The sequence below is a fragment of the Buteo buteo genome, unplaced genomic scaffold (genome assembly GCF_964188355.1).
Source record: "Buteo buteo unplaced genomic scaffold, bButBut1.hap1.1 HAP1_SCAFFOLD_337, whole genome shotgun sequence".
In the NCBI taxonomy this organism is placed as follows: Eukaryota; Metazoa; Chordata; class Aves; order Accipitriformes; family Accipitridae; genus Buteo; species Buteo buteo.
The window spans coordinates 1-15,586 of record NW_027439501.1 but is presented as its reverse complement, the minus strand read 5'-3'; the positions used below and the strand labels follow the sequence as shown (position 1 = coordinate 15,586).

General features: G+C 65.7%; 1 protein-coding gene across 1 annotated transcript; it reads right to left on the bottom strand.

The window, feature by feature from the left end:
• Window positions 1–317: 317 nt before the first annotated feature.
• CACNA1F (calcium voltage-gated channel subunit alpha1 F) lies at window positions 318–15,179 on the bottom strand. Its single transcript, XM_075022277.1, has 48 exons — window positions 15,125–15,179; window positions 14,619–14,862; window positions 14,344–14,449; window positions 13,513–13,652; window positions 13,283–13,425; window positions 13,003–13,155; window positions 12,606–12,802; window positions 12,268–12,371; window positions 12,034–12,188; window positions 11,858–11,941; window positions 11,668–11,755; window positions 11,287–11,313; window positions 10,924–11,084; window positions 10,609–10,834; window positions 10,224–10,431; window positions 9,635–9,755; window positions 9,316–9,397; window positions 9,111–9,165; window positions 8,976–9,027; window positions 8,777–8,909; window positions 8,229–8,358; window positions 7,931–7,990; window positions 7,737–7,843; window positions 7,179–7,266; window positions 6,743–6,850; window positions 6,591–6,643; window positions 5,757–5,903; window positions 5,442–5,643; window positions 5,182–5,340; window positions 4,971–5,081; window positions 4,770–4,853; window positions 4,556–4,576; window positions 4,325–4,453; window positions 4,166–4,231; window positions 3,955–4,046; window positions 3,483–3,642; window positions 3,241–3,368; window positions 3,063–3,159; window positions 2,876–2,978; window positions 2,648–2,749; window positions 2,420–2,550; window positions 2,212–2,331; window positions 1,974–2,113; window positions 1,734–1,871; window positions 1,442–1,602; window positions 1,242–1,354; window positions 905–1,165; window positions 318–795 (listed from the first exon to the last, which is right to left on the bottom strand). Exons 1-48 carry the CDS (start codon window positions 15,150–15,152, stop codon window positions 541–543), a joined length of 5,973 nt encoding a protein of 1,990 aa, XP_074878378.1. The 5' UTR covers window positions 15,153–15,179; the 3' UTR covers window positions 318–540.
• Window positions 15,180–15,586: the final 407 nt, after the last annotated feature.

Here is a 15,586-nt window from a genome sequence, read left to right as displayed (position 1 = left end):
CCCTGAGGTAAATATCCCTTTTCCTGAGGAAAGCCCCTCCCTTTTTTGAAGTAAACCCCCTTTTTTTTTAATGTAAACTCCTCCCCCTTTTGAGTGAAAAACCCTCCCTTTTTTTGAGGAAAACTTTTTTTTAGGTAACCCCCTCCTTTTTTGAGGAAAACCTTCCCCTTTTTTGACGTAAACCCCTCCTTTTTTTGAGGAACCCCCTCCTTTTGAGGTAAAAACCATCCTTTTTTTTGAGGAAAGCCCTCCTTTTTTTCTGAGGCAAATCCCTCCTTTTTTCTGAGGTAAAACCCTCTTTTTGAGGTAAAACCCTCCTTTTTTTGAGGAAAACCCTCCTTTTTTTGGAGGTAAACCCCTCCTTTATTTGAGGAAACCCTCCCTTTTTTGAGGTAAACCCCTCCTTTTTTTGAGGTAAATCTCTTCTTTTGAGGAGAACAGTCCTCTTTTTGGAGGAAAACCCTCCTCTTTTCGAGGTAAACCCCGCGTCCCGTCCCCAGTGACCCCTCGCAAGCGCCTCCGTCCGGCAGCTGCGGCGTCCTAGAGCCCGCCGCCCACACACGCCATCTCGTCGGCCAGCTCCTCCTCCGCCGGCGGCCGCAGCGGCTCCTCGTCGCTGTAAACGGCGGCGGTGGCGGCGGCGGGGGGCGTGGGACGGCGGCGGGTGAGGAGGTCGGTGGCGGCGCTTTCCATCTCGTCCATCGTCATGTCGCAAGCGTCGGCGATCTCTCGTTTGGCCACCGCCACGAATTTGGGGTCGCGGGCGAACAGCCCCAACCCCTCCGAGATGAGCACCTGCGGGGCGGGAGGCAGAGCTGGCAGCGGGGCGGCGGGGCTGCTGGTGGCGGGATCCCCTTCCCGTCCGTCGTCCCTTCCCAGCTCCCCTCTTCCACCCCGCACTCACGGCTTCCACCAGGCTGTCCGCGGAGCCGCGGCCCAGCCCGTCCCGAGGTCCGCAGGGTCGCAGGCGGAGGGGGCCGGGGGGACCGCGGTCCCCCACGAACCAGCGGGAGAGCGGCGGGAGGCTCCCCCCGCCTCCTCCCGCCGGCGCCGGTCCTCCCTCCACCAGGATGAGGGGCGCGTAGAGGACGTGGCCGCGGGTGGGGGCCGTGGCCCAGGCGTGCGAGGAGCCCCCCAGGCGCCAAGTCTCGGAGCTGCCGTAGCCCTGGCGGGGAGAGGAGGAGGAGGAGGTCGGTGCTCTGTGCGTGACACGCGTGTGTGCGCGTCACGCGTGGTGGTACCTGGGGCCGCGCGGGGCCGGGGGGGCCCGAGGGGTTGTAGGTGCCCGGGATGGGCTCGTCCTCGCAGCTGCCCTGGCGCCGCAGGCACTGGATGGTGAAGGAGGGCTTCCGGCCTGGGGAAGGGGGGCGGGGCGTCTCGGTGGAGACCCCGCCCCCCTCGCGGGAAGCCCCGCCCCCGCCCGGCCCGGCCCCGCCCTTACCTGCGGGGGTGGGAGGCAGGAGCCGGCGCCGCTTGAGCTGCTGCCCTTCGAGGGTCCCGTTGCGGAGGGCGAAGTGCCGGGAGGGCAGCGGCAGCGACCCCCCCCGCGGCCCCTCTCCCGCCCAGCGCGGGGGCAGGGGGGCGGGAACGGTCCCCAGCGGTCTGGGGACGGGGACACAGGAGGAGGTTGGGGGCATTTCCCCAAGTTATAGGGACCCCCCTCCCCAAGGGTTGGGGAGTTGGGGGGGGGGTGTCCCCCCCAGGTGTTTCGGGGGACTCGGGCGTGGCGATACCTGTCCCCGCCCCACCGGTGGCGGGGGGCCGCGCCCTCCAGGTCCTCTTCGTGGCTGATGTCGCCCGGTTCCCCCCCCGGCTCTTCCCCGTCCTCGGGGGGGGCTGGCTCTTCCTGGCCCCCCGCCTCCGAGCGCCGCCTGCCACGCAGGGCCGTCAGGACCCCTGTTGCCCCCCCGGGGACCCCCTTCTCCCTTCCCCACGGGGACCCCCAGGGTCCCTCTGCCCCACCGCTGCCCTACCTGCCGCCGAGGCGATTGGGGACGATGTGGGGAAGGGGCGCGGGGTCCTCCCCCTCGGTGGGGGCCGGGCTGCCGGCCGGGGGGGGGGGCTCCCCCAGGAGGGGGGGGCTGGGGGCGGAGCCGTACAGGGTCTCAGGAGCCTGCGGGCAGAGGGGCGGAGCTTAGTCTTGGCGGGCGTGGCCACCGAGGCAGGGGTGGGGTCGGTGGGCGTGGCCCGGAGGCCGGGGGCGGGGCTTACGGCGTAGGTCAGCTGCTCCTCCTCGGTGGCGGCCGGTCCCTCGTCGTCGTCGCCCTCGAGGTCGCAGCTCAGCGCCCGCCGCATTTCGGGGCCCAGCGCCTGCAGCGTCTGCAGCCCGGCCTGGGGGGGAGGAATGGGGGGGGGGGTGTCACCGCGACCACCCCCACCCCTCCCCACGGCCCCACCCCCAGGGGGGTGCCCCCCACACCTGGAGCGCACACTCGTTGCTGGGGCCAGCGTTGGGGCCCAGCATCCCCCGCTCCTTCCGCCGACGGAATTTGCGGAAATAGTCCTGGATCAGGAAGGTGGCGTAGAACTTGCCCACGGTGACCTCTTCCTCTGGGGGAGCGGAGGGGGGAGGCAGGGCAGCGTCAGGGGTGACACCCCCCCCCCAAGGGTGTCTGGGATACACACACACACGGGGACACTCGCTCACCCTCGGGCGGGGGGATGACCTCGTCCAGCAGCTTGGGCTTCGTCCTCTTCCAAATCTTCTTGATGACAGCGCGCAGCTCTTTGTTGGCCACGTCCAGGTTCCCTGGCGGGGAGGGGGATGGGGAGGGGGAGACGACAACACACAGCGGGGAATCCAGGGGTGCCCCCACCCTGACTCGTCACACCCCACTGTCCCATGGGGGACCTCGGGCCCCCCCCAGTTCCCAACCTTCCGTCTTGATCTTGAGGGAAGTGCGCACCAGGGCAAAGAGGGTGGCGTTGAAGGTCACGGTCCCATCCGAGTTGAGAGGCATGTTCATGGCCACCAGGCGCTGGGGGGGGAGAGGGTGATGGGGGGGGGGGGGAATGTGGACCCAGGCATCCAGCCCCCCCCCCAGTCCCCTCCGGAGGCTGACCTTGCAGGCGACCCGGTGGGGGCAGAGCTTCCCAAAGCCCAGGGGGGGCTGGATCCGGCGCAGCAGCGTCACCACGTCCAGGTGCTTGATGCGGCCCCTGCGAGACTGGGGGGGGTCACAGGGAGCCCCGGATGGCTCGGTGGGGGGGGGACACGGTGACGCTGTGACAGTGACAGACCTGGCAGCGGGGTCGTACTCGGACCAGACCCGCTTGAACTCGTCCAGGTGGTGGGGGCCCAGGATGGACCAGTCGCGCGTCAGGTAGTCAAAGTTGTCCATGATCACAGCCACGAAGAGGTTGATGATCTGGGGGGGGGGGAGGCGGTCAGGACCCCCCCCCCAGGGACTCTTGTCGCTGTTGTCGTTGCGAGGGGCCAAGCGGCGCCGTGTGGCGGCCCACCGGGGAGCCGTGGGGCTCACCAGGAAGGCGCAGAGCATGAAGAAGCTGATGAAGTAGGCGATGGCGAAGTTGCTGCCGCAGGTGAACTCCTCGCCCGGTCCCGCGTCCGACTCGGGGTCGCAGCGCTTGCCCGGCAGGCTGGCCAGCATGATCTCCTGCCAGGCCTCCCCTGTGGCGCACCTGCGCCCCACACGCCCGGCGTGACCCTATAGGGCCCCTCCGGACCCTATAGGGCCCCCGCAGGACCCCCTCCGACCCCTGGTGTGCCCTCCCGCCACGCCTCCCCTATAGATGGGGTAGAGGTGCCCTATAGAGCAACCCTGCAGGGACGCGCAGGCCCCAGGAGCGCCTACGGGAACCCCATAGGGAGCCAGCCGGGAGCTTAGAGGCCCCCCCCGATCCCATAGGAAGCCCAGAGCCCCCCACAGATCCCATAGGAAGTCGAGACCCCCCCCCCAGATCCCATAGGAACCCCATAGGGCGCGACCCCACCTGAAGAGCAGCAGCACGGCCTGGGGGAAGGTCTGGAAGTTGTTGTTGCGGTTGATCTGGGTCCCGTCCTGCAGCGCCACCTTCCCGAAGGTCTTGGGGGGGGGGGGGGGGGAGGACATGGTGGGGGGGGGGGCTGGGGGCTTGCGGGACCCCCCCCTCGCACGGCGGGGCCGGGGCAGGGGGAGCGCGTCTTTCGCAGGAGGCCCCTCACCTGCATGCCGATGACGGCGTAGATGAAGAAGATCATGGCGATGAGGAGGGCGACGTAGGGCAGGGCCTGGAGGAGGGGGGGGCGAAGTGGGGGGGTGAGGTGTCATGCCCGCCCCCCCCCCAGTGTCCCCGTCCCCCCCCCCACACCGCGACGTCCCACCTGGAAGGACTTGACGAAGGTCCAGAGCAGGGTGCGGATGCCCTCGCCCTTGGAGAGCAGCTTCACCAACCGCATCACCCGGAAGAGCCGGAAGAAGGTGATGGAGATGCGGGAGCTGTCCTCCGAGCTCTGGGGGGGGGGGGGGGGGGGGGGGAGAGGGCGGCGGGGGGGTGAGGGGACCCCAAAACTCCTGCACCGCCCCCCCCCCCACGCTGGAGGACACCCCCGTACCTCACCAACGTGACCCCCGTTCTGTCGCACACAGGCGTGAGGAACCACAGATGGAGATGGATGGAGACAGACAGATGTACGCGAGCACCACGGACATGGCGGGGGGGACGACAGGATGCAGGTGTCCAGGACTGGCCACCCCCCCAAAAAAAAAACCCAATCCCAGATTCAGGGACCCCCCCCCGGGAAAAAAGGGAGGGTGTGTGTGACTCACGTTGACCTCGGTGACGGCGATGTCCACCACGCTGCCCACCACGATGAGGGCGTCAAAGGTGTTCCAGGCGTCGCAGAAGTAGTGCTGCATACGGGGCGGGGGGGGGAATGGTGAGGGTCGTCCCCCCTCCTCGTGCGACACCCCTCACCTCCTCGTGCGACGCACACACACCCCCCGCCCCAACCCCTCGCACGAGCCTACCCGGGGTTTGAAGGCGATGATCTTGAGCACCATCTCGATGGTGAAGAGCCCCGTGAACACCATGTTGAGCAGGTCCATCACGTAGTTGAAGGGCTTGGACTGCTCATAGTGCTTTAAGGGAGGGGGGGTGTCCTTAGCTGCCCCCCCCTCAAGACCCCCGAGGGTCCCCAAGTGTCCCCAACCAACCCCCCCACCCCCCCGGGTGCCCCACCTGGACGGCCAGGGCGATGGTGTTGAGGAGGATGAGGACGAACATGATGTACTCGAAGGCGGTGGAGTTGACCATGGCCCAGACGCGGTACTGGGTGCGGTTCTTGGGGATGTAGCGCCGCAGCGGCTGCGCCTTCAGGGCGTACTCCACGCACTGCCGCTGCGGGGGGACACACACACACACAGCCGGCTGCCACGGGGGATGCCGCCGCCTGCGGGGAGCGGGGCGAGGAGGCGACGCCGCGGCGTCCCCCGGGGCACCTGGTTCTTGTCCAGCTCGCAGTTGCGGTACTCGCTCTCCCCCTGCGCCCGGAAGGTGATGATGACGAAGCCGACGAAGATGTTCATCATGAAGAAGGCGATGACGATGATGTAGACGATGAAGAAGATGGAGATCTCCACCCGGTAGTTGTAGATGGGACCTTGGTCCTCGGCGTTGGCGTCGATGGCCTTGTACAGCAGCCTGGGGGTGGGGACACACACACACACACAAACAGCAGCCAGCGGTCGTCCGCAAGGTACCCCCCGGCGCGGGGTCCGGGTGTCATGGTCCCAGCCCTGCCCCCGGTGACTCACGCGGGCCAGCCCTCGAAGGTGGAGACGGTGAAGAGCGCCATCATCCCCGCCAGCACGTTGTCGAAGTTGAAGTCGCTGTTGTGCCAGAGGCGCTCCCGCACCGAGGGGTGGGAGACGTCCCCGTCCTTGTACACCAGGAAGGTGCCCCTGTGGGGGGGGGACACAGACACCGTGGGTAGGGGACACCCACGCCGCAGGGGGGGTGACACCGCCACGGCACCGCGAATGAGCCCCTGCCCGCGGCCGTCAGCTGGGCAGGGGACACGGACACAGGGACGGCCCGTGCTCACGCTCGGTTCACACCCTACAATCACACGCCACGTACGCGCAACCTACACTCGCACCCAAGCTGAGGTCACAGCCTACGCACACGTCTACAGGCGCAGTCACGCTACACTCACACTCCAGCTGTGCTCACACTCAGCATACCCTCACACTCCACTTACACCCACGTTTACACTGACACAGCCTACGCTCACGTGCCACTGAGGTTTACACTCACTCAGCCTACACTCACACTCAGCCTACGCTCACATTTAAACTCACACTCAAGCTACGCTCACACTCAGCGTACACTCGCACGCAAGCTACACTTGCACTCACGCTCAGCCAACACTCACACTCAAGTTACACTGAAACTGCACTCACACTCAGTGCACACTCAGCCCACACTCACTCTCACTGCACACTCAGAGTGTACCTCCAGCCCACAATCACGTCACACTCACCCCGCACTCACCCTTGGTCGGGGACCACCAGGGCAGTGGGGGGGTTCAGGGGGAGGGGTGTCAGTTTGGGGGGGAGGGGGTCAGTCAAGGGGGGGCTGGCACCCACTTGCACTCTCCTGGCGTGTGCTTGGCCTCGTCGGTGCAGCTGTAGAACTTGCCCTGGGGAAATGGGGGGCGTCAGGGAGACCCCGGGGCCCTGGAGGGGTCAGGGGGACCCCCAGGGGTGGGGGGGTTGGGGGGGTTCCCCCCCACACACACCTTGAAGAGCTGCACCCCGATGCAGGCGAACATGAACTGGAGCAGCGTGGTCACGATCATGATGTTCCCGATGGTGCGGATGGCCACGAAGACGCACTGCACCACGTGCTGGGGACAGAGGGACAGGGGGACGTCAGGGACAGCCGGACAACGGGGACACCCGGGACAGGGGGACGTCAGGGACAGCCGGACGTCAGGGACAGCCGGACACCTGGATGCCAGGGACACTGGGGACACCCGTGCCACCAACGTCACCCGCGCCACCAGCAGCACCGTGTGCCGGAGACACCCGTGCTCCCAGTCCCATCGCCCCAGTGACACCAGTAACACCCCACACGGGAGCCCCAGCGCTCCCAGTCCCACCGGTACAGCCTGCGGCACGCCACAGGCGCTGCTGGGTGTCCCCCAGTGCCTCCCAGTGCTCCCAGTGCCACACCTTGAGGCCCTTGGCGCGGTTGATGGCTCGCAGGGGCCGCAGGACGCGCAGGACCCGCAGGATCTTCACCACCGAGATGGCGCTGGAGCTGCCGCGGGCGTCAGGGGACACCAGTGCTCCCATTAACATTCCCAGTGCTTCCCAGTAATGCTCCCAGTGCCCCCAGCAATGCCTCTACTGCCTCCCAGTGTTTCCAGCACTGCTCCCAGTACTCCCAGTGGCATTCCTTGTACCCTCCCAGTGCCCCCAGCTCCATTCCCAGTTTCCCTGCTGGCCCCAGCAGTGCTCCCAGTGGCACTCCCAGTCTGCCCAATGGTGGTCCCAGTGCCTCCCAGTACCCCCAGTGACATTCCCAGTGCCCCCACTTCATCCAGTGGCACTCCCAGTGCTTTCCAATGCCCCCAGCAGTGCTCCCAGTGCCTCCCAGTGGCACTCCCAGTGCCTCCCAGTGCCTCCAGTGCCCTCAAAGGTGCTCCCAGTGGCCCCAGCAGTGCTCCCAGTGCCTCCCGGTGCCCCCAGCGGCATTCCCAGTGCCTCCCAGTTCCCACCCCAGCTCACTGGATTCCAAAGGAGATGAGGGAGACTCCGACCACCAGCAGGTCGAGGAGGTTGAACCAGTTGCGGCAGAAGGAGCCTTTGTGCAGGAAGGCGCCGAAGGCCGTCATCTGGGGGAGGCCGTGAATCCCGACGTTAGGGACCCCCCCAAAACCCTTGGGACCCCCCCGAAACCCTGGGGACACCCCCCGGCGTACCTTGAGCAGGATCTCCACGGTGAAGATGGAGGTGAAGGCATAGTCGAAGTAGCCCAGGATCTGGGGGGGGGGAAATGGGGTGACCCCTCCCCCCCAGTGCCCCCTCTCCCCCCCCGGGCCCCCCCAAACACCCCCAGGGCCCCCCCAAATTGCCCCAAGCCCCCCAGCTCTTCCCAGCACCCCACATTTCTGCCCCCCCCCCCCAACACCGGGCGAGCGGATCCCTAGTCTTGCACATGGTGATGGGGTGAATTAGTCCCCGCCCCCCCAGTTCCCCCCAGTTCGCCCAGTATCCCACGTGGTTGCGGGGCGAGTGGGCGCGGACGGGGTCCTCGGCGGCCAGCGAGACGCTGCTGAGGATGATGAAGACGAGGATGAGGTTGGTGAAGACGTGGTGGTGGATGAGGGCGTGGCACCGCACCCGCAGCCTGCGCCGAGCACGCGTCAGCACCAGTTACTCCCAGTTACTCCCAGTGCTCCCCCTCTGCCCCCCGTCCCATTTTACTGGGCGCCCATCCCCCAGCGGGTTCCCCCCTTCCAGTTAGTCCCAATTCCCTCCAGTTGCCCCGCAAGTGTCCCCAGTCCTCACCGTATGCCACCCAGTGCTCCCAGAGCCCCTCTCCCAGTGCTCCCAGTTTGTGTCCCCATTCCCAGACCCCATGCCACTCGTGTCCCCAGTCCCAGTGCTCCCAGTCCTCCCAGTGCCCCCAGTGCTCCCAGTACCTCCAGTTTGTGTTCCCAGTCCCCCCATGTCCTTTGCGCCCCCACTCCCAGCCCCGCAGTGTTCTTAGTGTCCCCAGCCCCAGTCCTCCCAGTGCCCCCAGTGCTCCCAGTCTCCTCTCTTACGGGTTGGTGCTGCTCAGCAGGAAGAAGGCGCTGCCCTCGGGGATCGGCACCACCTTGGATTTGGGGGGCTCCTCCAGGGATTCCAGCCGGGCCCCCCCCAGACTGTCCCGCTCCCCCCCGGCCTCCTCATCACCTGGAAGGGACCCAGGCGTCCGGACGCTGTCGCCCCAAAACCCACCCCCCGGCGGGTGACACTCACCTTCCTCGCTGCCCTCCTCCTCCTCTTCTTCCTCCTCCTGCTCCCCCTCAACCTGGGGGGGGGGGGGGGGCACACGCTGAGCGTGCGAGGGCCATGCACACTTTGGGGGGGGGCTCACCCTCAGCTCACACTCACCTTCACGCTCACGTCCTGGCTCCCTGCGCCGGCTTCCACTTCCCCGGCCTTGTCCCTGTGGGGTTTTTTTGGAGGGGGGGAATTTGGGGGGGGGTGTGTGCTCAGCCAGAGCACCCAGGGATCTGGGTGCCCCCCCTGAGAAGGGACCCAGGGGTCTGGGTGCCCCCCCCCCCCCCAAAGAAGGGACCCAGGGGTCCGGACTCACTTTTTATCGGCCCCCGAATTGATGTTGTCACCGTCGGCCAAGTTGTCGACCGCGATGGCCAAGAAGACGTTGAGGAGGATGTCTGTGGGGAGGAAAGGGTTAAACCCGTCCTCCCAGTATCCTCCCAGTACGTGCCGCTCTTACTGGGTTTGTTCCCACTCCCCAGTCGTCATCCTCCGGGCTCTCTGCCTCTCATTTCCCAACCCCAGTGTCTCCCACACCAGCTCCCCAGTTAGGCCGTGCTGCCTTCCCCAGTCCCTCCCAGTTAGCCGGTTCCCCGCTCCCAGCCCGTCCCAGTGCTCCCAGTATGCCCACGCACAGTTGCCGCAGATGAAGAGGATGACAAAGTAGACGCAGACAAGCATTCCGGGGAAGACGGGGCCACCGTAGGCCATGATCCCGTCATACATCACCGCGTTCCAGTCCTCTCCCGTCAGGATCTGGGACCCAAACACCGGGGTCACCCCAAAACCTCGGCATCCCTCCCCAGTGCACCCCCTCCCAGTACTCCCAGTGCTCCCAGTACACTGCCACCTCCCAGTTCTCCTCCGTCAGGGCGCAACGTCACCCCAGAGTGACTACAGGGTGGTGAGGGGACCCGTTCGGGGGGGTCACCTCATGGTTTTTGGGGTCTCCCCACAGGTTTTGGGATCTCCCCATGGGTTTTGGGATCCCCTAGGGGGTTCAGGGTCTCCCCACAGGTTTTGGGATCTCCCCATGGGTTTTGGGGTCCCCTAGAGGGTTCAGGGTCTCCCCAAAGGTTTTGGGATCTTCCCCATGGGTTTTGGGGTCATCCCATGGGTTTTGGGGTCTTCCCACAGGTTTTTGGGGGTCGTGTCTGTCCCCCAACCCTCCCCTCCCCCAGGATTTGGGGGCGTCCCCCCCACCCCCCGGGATTTTGGGGGTACCTGGAAGACGGTGAGCAGCGCCTGAGGGAAGGTATCGAAGGTGCTGCGCTTGGTCTGGGTCTCGTCGAAGCTGAAGCGTCCCCCGAAAAGCTGCATGCCCAACAGGGCGAAGATGATGATGAAGAGGAAGAGGAGGAGCAGGAGGGAAGCGATGGACTTCATGGAGTTCAGCAAGGAACCCACCAGGTTGCTCAGCGACGCCCAGTGCCTACGGGACGCCGGGGTTACTGGGAGAACTGGGAAAGGGACCGTTTCCCCGCCTCAACTAGATCCACCCCGCCACCGACACGGCGGGGGGCGGCTGACGGAGCCCCGGGAGGGGGGAGGGGGGTCGTCAACCGCGTTTGCCGCGCGTTGTCGTCGCGTCCCCCCCCAACTCCTCGACCTGGTGACTTTAAAGACGCGGAGGAGACGGACGCAGCGGAGGACGGAGATTCCCAGGGGTTCCATGGCCCCTCGTTCCACCAAAGCCGTTTCCAACACCCCGCCGCACACCACGAAACAATCGAACCGGTTGAAAAAACTGGCGAAGTAACAGGCGGGGCCCAAGGCGTACAGCTTCAACACCATCTCGGCGGCGAACAACGACAGCAGCGCCTTGTTGGCGTAAGCTTTTTGGGGGGCGGGGGTTGAGGAGACGCCCATACCCCGCCCCCCCCAAAAAAAATCTGGGGGTTTTTGGCGGGGTAGGGGGTCGTACCTTGCGTTTGGGTGAGCCAAGGGGGTTGCCCGTGGTGCTCGGAGGCGATGGTGAGGGTGTTGAGGAACACCAAGAGTAAGACCATCCAGTAGAAGGAGACGGATTTCACCGCCCCGCGGCACCGTCGGCGCCACAGGCGGTTCAGGCGGCGCAGGCGGCGCCTGGGGGGGGGAATTTGGGGGTACGGGGGGGGGGGTTGGGAGGGGACAGGGGGACGTGGGAGGCGGTGGCGTTTTGGGGACGGAGGGGAGGTGTTGGGGTTACAGAGAACAGCCCGTCAGGAGGGAGGTGTTGAGGTGGGGGGGCCCCACTGTGTGGCCCCCCTCGCTTTTTTTTGAGCCTCCACTTTTCCCCCCCACTCACCAGAATTTCGTTTTCGTAATTTTGCCCCTGGGGAGGGAAAAGTGCAGAGTTACCCCAAAATTTGGGGGGGTCCCTGTGGCCACTAAGGGGGGAGGGGGGATGGGGTACCTGGGGGTGGGGTGCTAGGGTCAGTTTTGGGGTCCTGGGGGGGGGGCTTAGAGGGTCCCTGGGGCTATTGGGGGGGGTCCCAGATGGCCTTGAGGAGCTGTGGGGGTCGGTTTTGGGGTCCCGGGGTGGGGGGCACAGGAACCTGTGGGGGGTCCCAGAGGCTCTGGGAGGTACTGGGGGGCCATGGGGGGGCCAGGAGGGGTCGGGGGGGGTCCCAGAGGGTCCTCGCAGAGTTGCAGGAGACTTCCCGAGCCCCCCCGTTTCGGCGCTCACAGGCAACGGTCGCAGGCGGTGGGCTGCGCCTCCTCCTCGCCCACCGTCTCGGTGTTCACCGACGTCGTCTCGCTGCCGGGAAGGCTGGCTGGGGTGGGGGTCAAAGGTCAGCGGCGTGCAGGGGACCCCGGCATCCGGGGAAAAGTCGTGGGGGGGGGGAGCACCCCGGGATAGGGGGGGACGTCGTTACCGTGGGTGTCGGTGGAGTGACTGGCGTGCCGGAGCCACTTCAGCCGCGGTTTCCGCTTCCCCATCAGGTCCTCGGCGGTCAGGCCTGCGGGTTGGGGTGTGGGGGGTAGTCCACGGAGGTTTTTGGGGTGCTGAGGATTTGGGGGGGGGGGGAACCCCACCCCCAAGCCCACTTACGGTGCTTCTCGTGCTCGTCCTCGTCACCCTCCAGGTCTTCGGCCTGGGTGATCCAGTCCATGTAACCCCGGAGATCTTCCTCCAGCTGCTGCTTCTCCCTCAGCTTCTGGAAGTCTCCGCGGGCTTTGGCCTTCTCACGCTCCTTGGAGAATTCCCTTGGAGGTGGAGAAATATGTGACACCCCCCCCCAGACACGCTAACGACACGCTAACGACACGCTAACGATGCCCTCACCCGCTCAGCACCCCCAGCACCAAGTTGAGGACGAAGAAGGAGCCGAAGATGACGAGGCTGACGAAGTAAATCCAGGGTAGCTCATGGCCCATCGCGTCCTGCATCTGGAGGGGGGGGGGCGATGGGGTCGGGGGGGCAGGTTTTGGGGTGACACACTGTTAAGGGGGGGCGGTTGGGGGACCCCAAATCCACCCCTCAGTGGCGCAGGGAGTGATGCGATCGACACTCAGGCGCTGGTCAGTGGGATCTGCCCTGGCCCCGTGGAGGATTTTGGGGGGCTCAGGGAGTGCAGGGGGGGCGGGGGGGGGGACGGATGTAAGGATTTTGGGGGGGCTTACCCAGTAGAGAACGTCGGTCCAACCCTCCATGGTGATGCACTGGAAGACGGTGAGCATGGCGAAGAAGAAGTTGTCGAAGTTGGTGATGCCGCCGTTGGGACCCTCCCAGCGGCCCCGGCACTCGGTGTTGTTCTGCAGGCAGGCGCGGCCGTGGCCCGAAAAAGCGCAAGGGGAGGGGTCCTCCTCCGATTCTAGGTCTGGGGGGGGGGTAAGGTGGGGGTTTAGCACCCCCAAAATGGTGTTTGGGCAGGTCCACAGGGTGTTATGGGGGGGTGCGGGGGACTGGTGTGCAGAGCGACAGAGTAAGGAGGGCTGGGAACCCCCCCGGCAGGCTGGGAGCAAAATTGGGGTGCAGGAGGTGGGTGCAGTGACACCCCCCGCCCGCCCCCCCCCTTACCAGATCCGATGAAGAAGCAGGTCTTGTGCATGCGGCCGATGAAGAGCTCGAGGCCGATGATGGCGTAGATGATGATGACGAAGAGGACGAGGAGGGCGATGTGCAGCAGTGGCACCATGGCCTTCATGATGGAGTTGAGGACGATGTGGAGACCTGCGGGGAAGAAGTTGGGGGGGGGGGTGGGAGGGGCTGGCAGGAGGCTGGAGATGGGGGGCAGCCACCTGCCCCCCCATCCCCAAAAAAGCTGCGCCAGACGTTATCGCCCCAAAACCAATCTCACTGGGGACGCCGGAGACGAGGCGGAGGGGCCGGAGGACGCGGAAGGCGCGCAGGGCTTTGACGTCGAAGCCCCCCGGTTTCCCGCTCATGTGGTGGGCTTCGCCGGGTTTGTGGGACACCTGCTCCAGGATGACGCTGAAAAGCCTGAGGGAGATTTTGGGGAGGGGGGTTATTTGCACATGCCCCCCCCCCCCCCTTGCCTGTTCCCCTCCCTTGGGGACAATTCCTCACCCCACGATGACGATGACGAAATCGAGGAGGTTCCAGCCGTTGCGGATGTAGGCGCTGGGGTGCAGGACCAGCCCGTAAGCGATGATCTTCAGGAAGGTCTCCACCGTGAAGATGATGAGGAAGACGTACTCCACTTGCTCCTGGGGGGGTGGGGGGGGAAGTTGGGGGGACACAAGGCATCCGGGGATGTCCCACCCCCATAACACCCCCTCTCAGGGGCTCGGTGGGGTGGCCCAGCACCCCCTTCTCCCAGGGAACAAGGGCATTTGGGGACACCCCCACCCCCCCAAGATGGCCCCCCACCTTCTCTTGGGGGACAAGGGACAGTATTATTTGGGGGACACCCCCCACCCCTCAACCCACCACCCTTCCCATCATCCCTTTCTCCCTGGACCCAGGCGTCCGGGACGGCTAAGCCGGGATTAGCACCCACCCAGGCGCCGCGTAAGCGGCTTAAGGCAACGGCACACGCGTGTGCGAAGGGAACACGTGTGGCACGCGCTTCAGGGGACCCAGGCGTCCGGGCAGCCCTCTGCCACCCCACAGACACCTACCTAACCCCCCCCCCAAAAAGCGTCTGGGCATCCCCCCCATAGACCCTCCCTGTCCCCCCCATCCCCACCCGGGGGGGGGAACTCTGCTGTTGGGGCGGACCCCCACATTCCCGATTCTGTCCAGCGCCCAAAGCGGCTTCGTTAAGCGGTGGTGTTATCCCTTAACGAGCTAAACCAGTGCCTGACTGCGACCAGATGAGGACGCTGGCCCCAGTGAAAGTGGGGGGGTGCACCCCTTTATTTTTGGGGGGTTGGGGGGGGGATTAGGGGTCCTCACTAGGTTGTGGTTGGCAGCGTTGGAGTCATCCTCGGGGAAGGGGATGTAGACCCCCAGAGCCACGCAGTTGGCGAAGATGGTGGCGAGGATGAGGATGTCGAAGGGCCTGGGGGTAAGGGTGGGAGGAAGGTGGGCAGCGGGTGGAGGGGGGTGCCCCCCAAACCTACACCCCGCCATCCCTGCAGCCCCCCATCCCCATGGTCTCATGGCTGACCCTGTCCCCATCGCCGTGTCTCCCTGTGACCGCCCCCCTCCCCAAAAAAACCCCCACTCACTTCCACTCAACGATGCTGATGGCTGCCCGGCGGATGGGGTTGTTGAGGCGGAGGCAGAAGAGGGCACGGGGGGAACGGTGGACCCCCCCGGTGCCCTGACCCTTGTGCTTGGTGTGGGGGGGACGTCGGTGACGCTGACCCGGGGGGGTCCCTCCGCCCGCCGGACCCCCGTTGGCTTCGCCTATCGGCCACCCCAGGGGCTGTCCCATGGCTTCGGCGAAAGATGGCAGCCCCTTGGGGGGTCCTGAGGGTGGGGGGGGATGGTCAAGGGAGGGGGCAAGGACCCCCCCCCAACTTTCCTGGACCTCCCCAAGCCCTCCTGGACCCTCCCCCCTGCAAAGCCCTCCAACTCCAGGACCCCCTGGACACACAGGGACCAGCTGTGAACACCACATCCCGTAGATCAGGGACCTCCCCGTACCCTCGGGGACCCCCCCATCTCATTGGGGACCCCGCACTTCTTCCCAAGGACCCCGCTATCCCCTCTGAGACACCACCGGACTCACCCTCTCCGTTCTCTTCCGACTCCGACATGGTGAGGGGTCTTTCCAGAAGTCTGGGAAAACCTGTAGGGCATCAAAGGGGGTCAGGGAGGGATTATTTTAGGGGTGTCCGATAGGGTTGGGGTATTCTGAGGGTACCTACAAGGTCTGGGGGGGGGTGTTTGGATGGTCTTGAGAGACTCTCAAGGGGATTTCGGGGATCTGTTACGGTTTAGGAGCATTTAGGGGGTATATAGGGTGTACTTGGGGAGGGTGTGGGTATTTGGGGGGGTGGGATAGTTAAGAGGGTTTGGGGGTATTTAGGGGGAGTTTAGGGGTGTTTAGGGGGGTCTGTGGGTGCTGGGGTAGCTCCCAGGCCCTTCCCACGGCTCGTCCTGCGGTCCCCGGCTTGTCACTGCTGGGAGATTAAGGGCTTAACGAGGGTGTGTGTGCCAGAGACAGGGAGGGCAGCGCTGCCCACGTGCC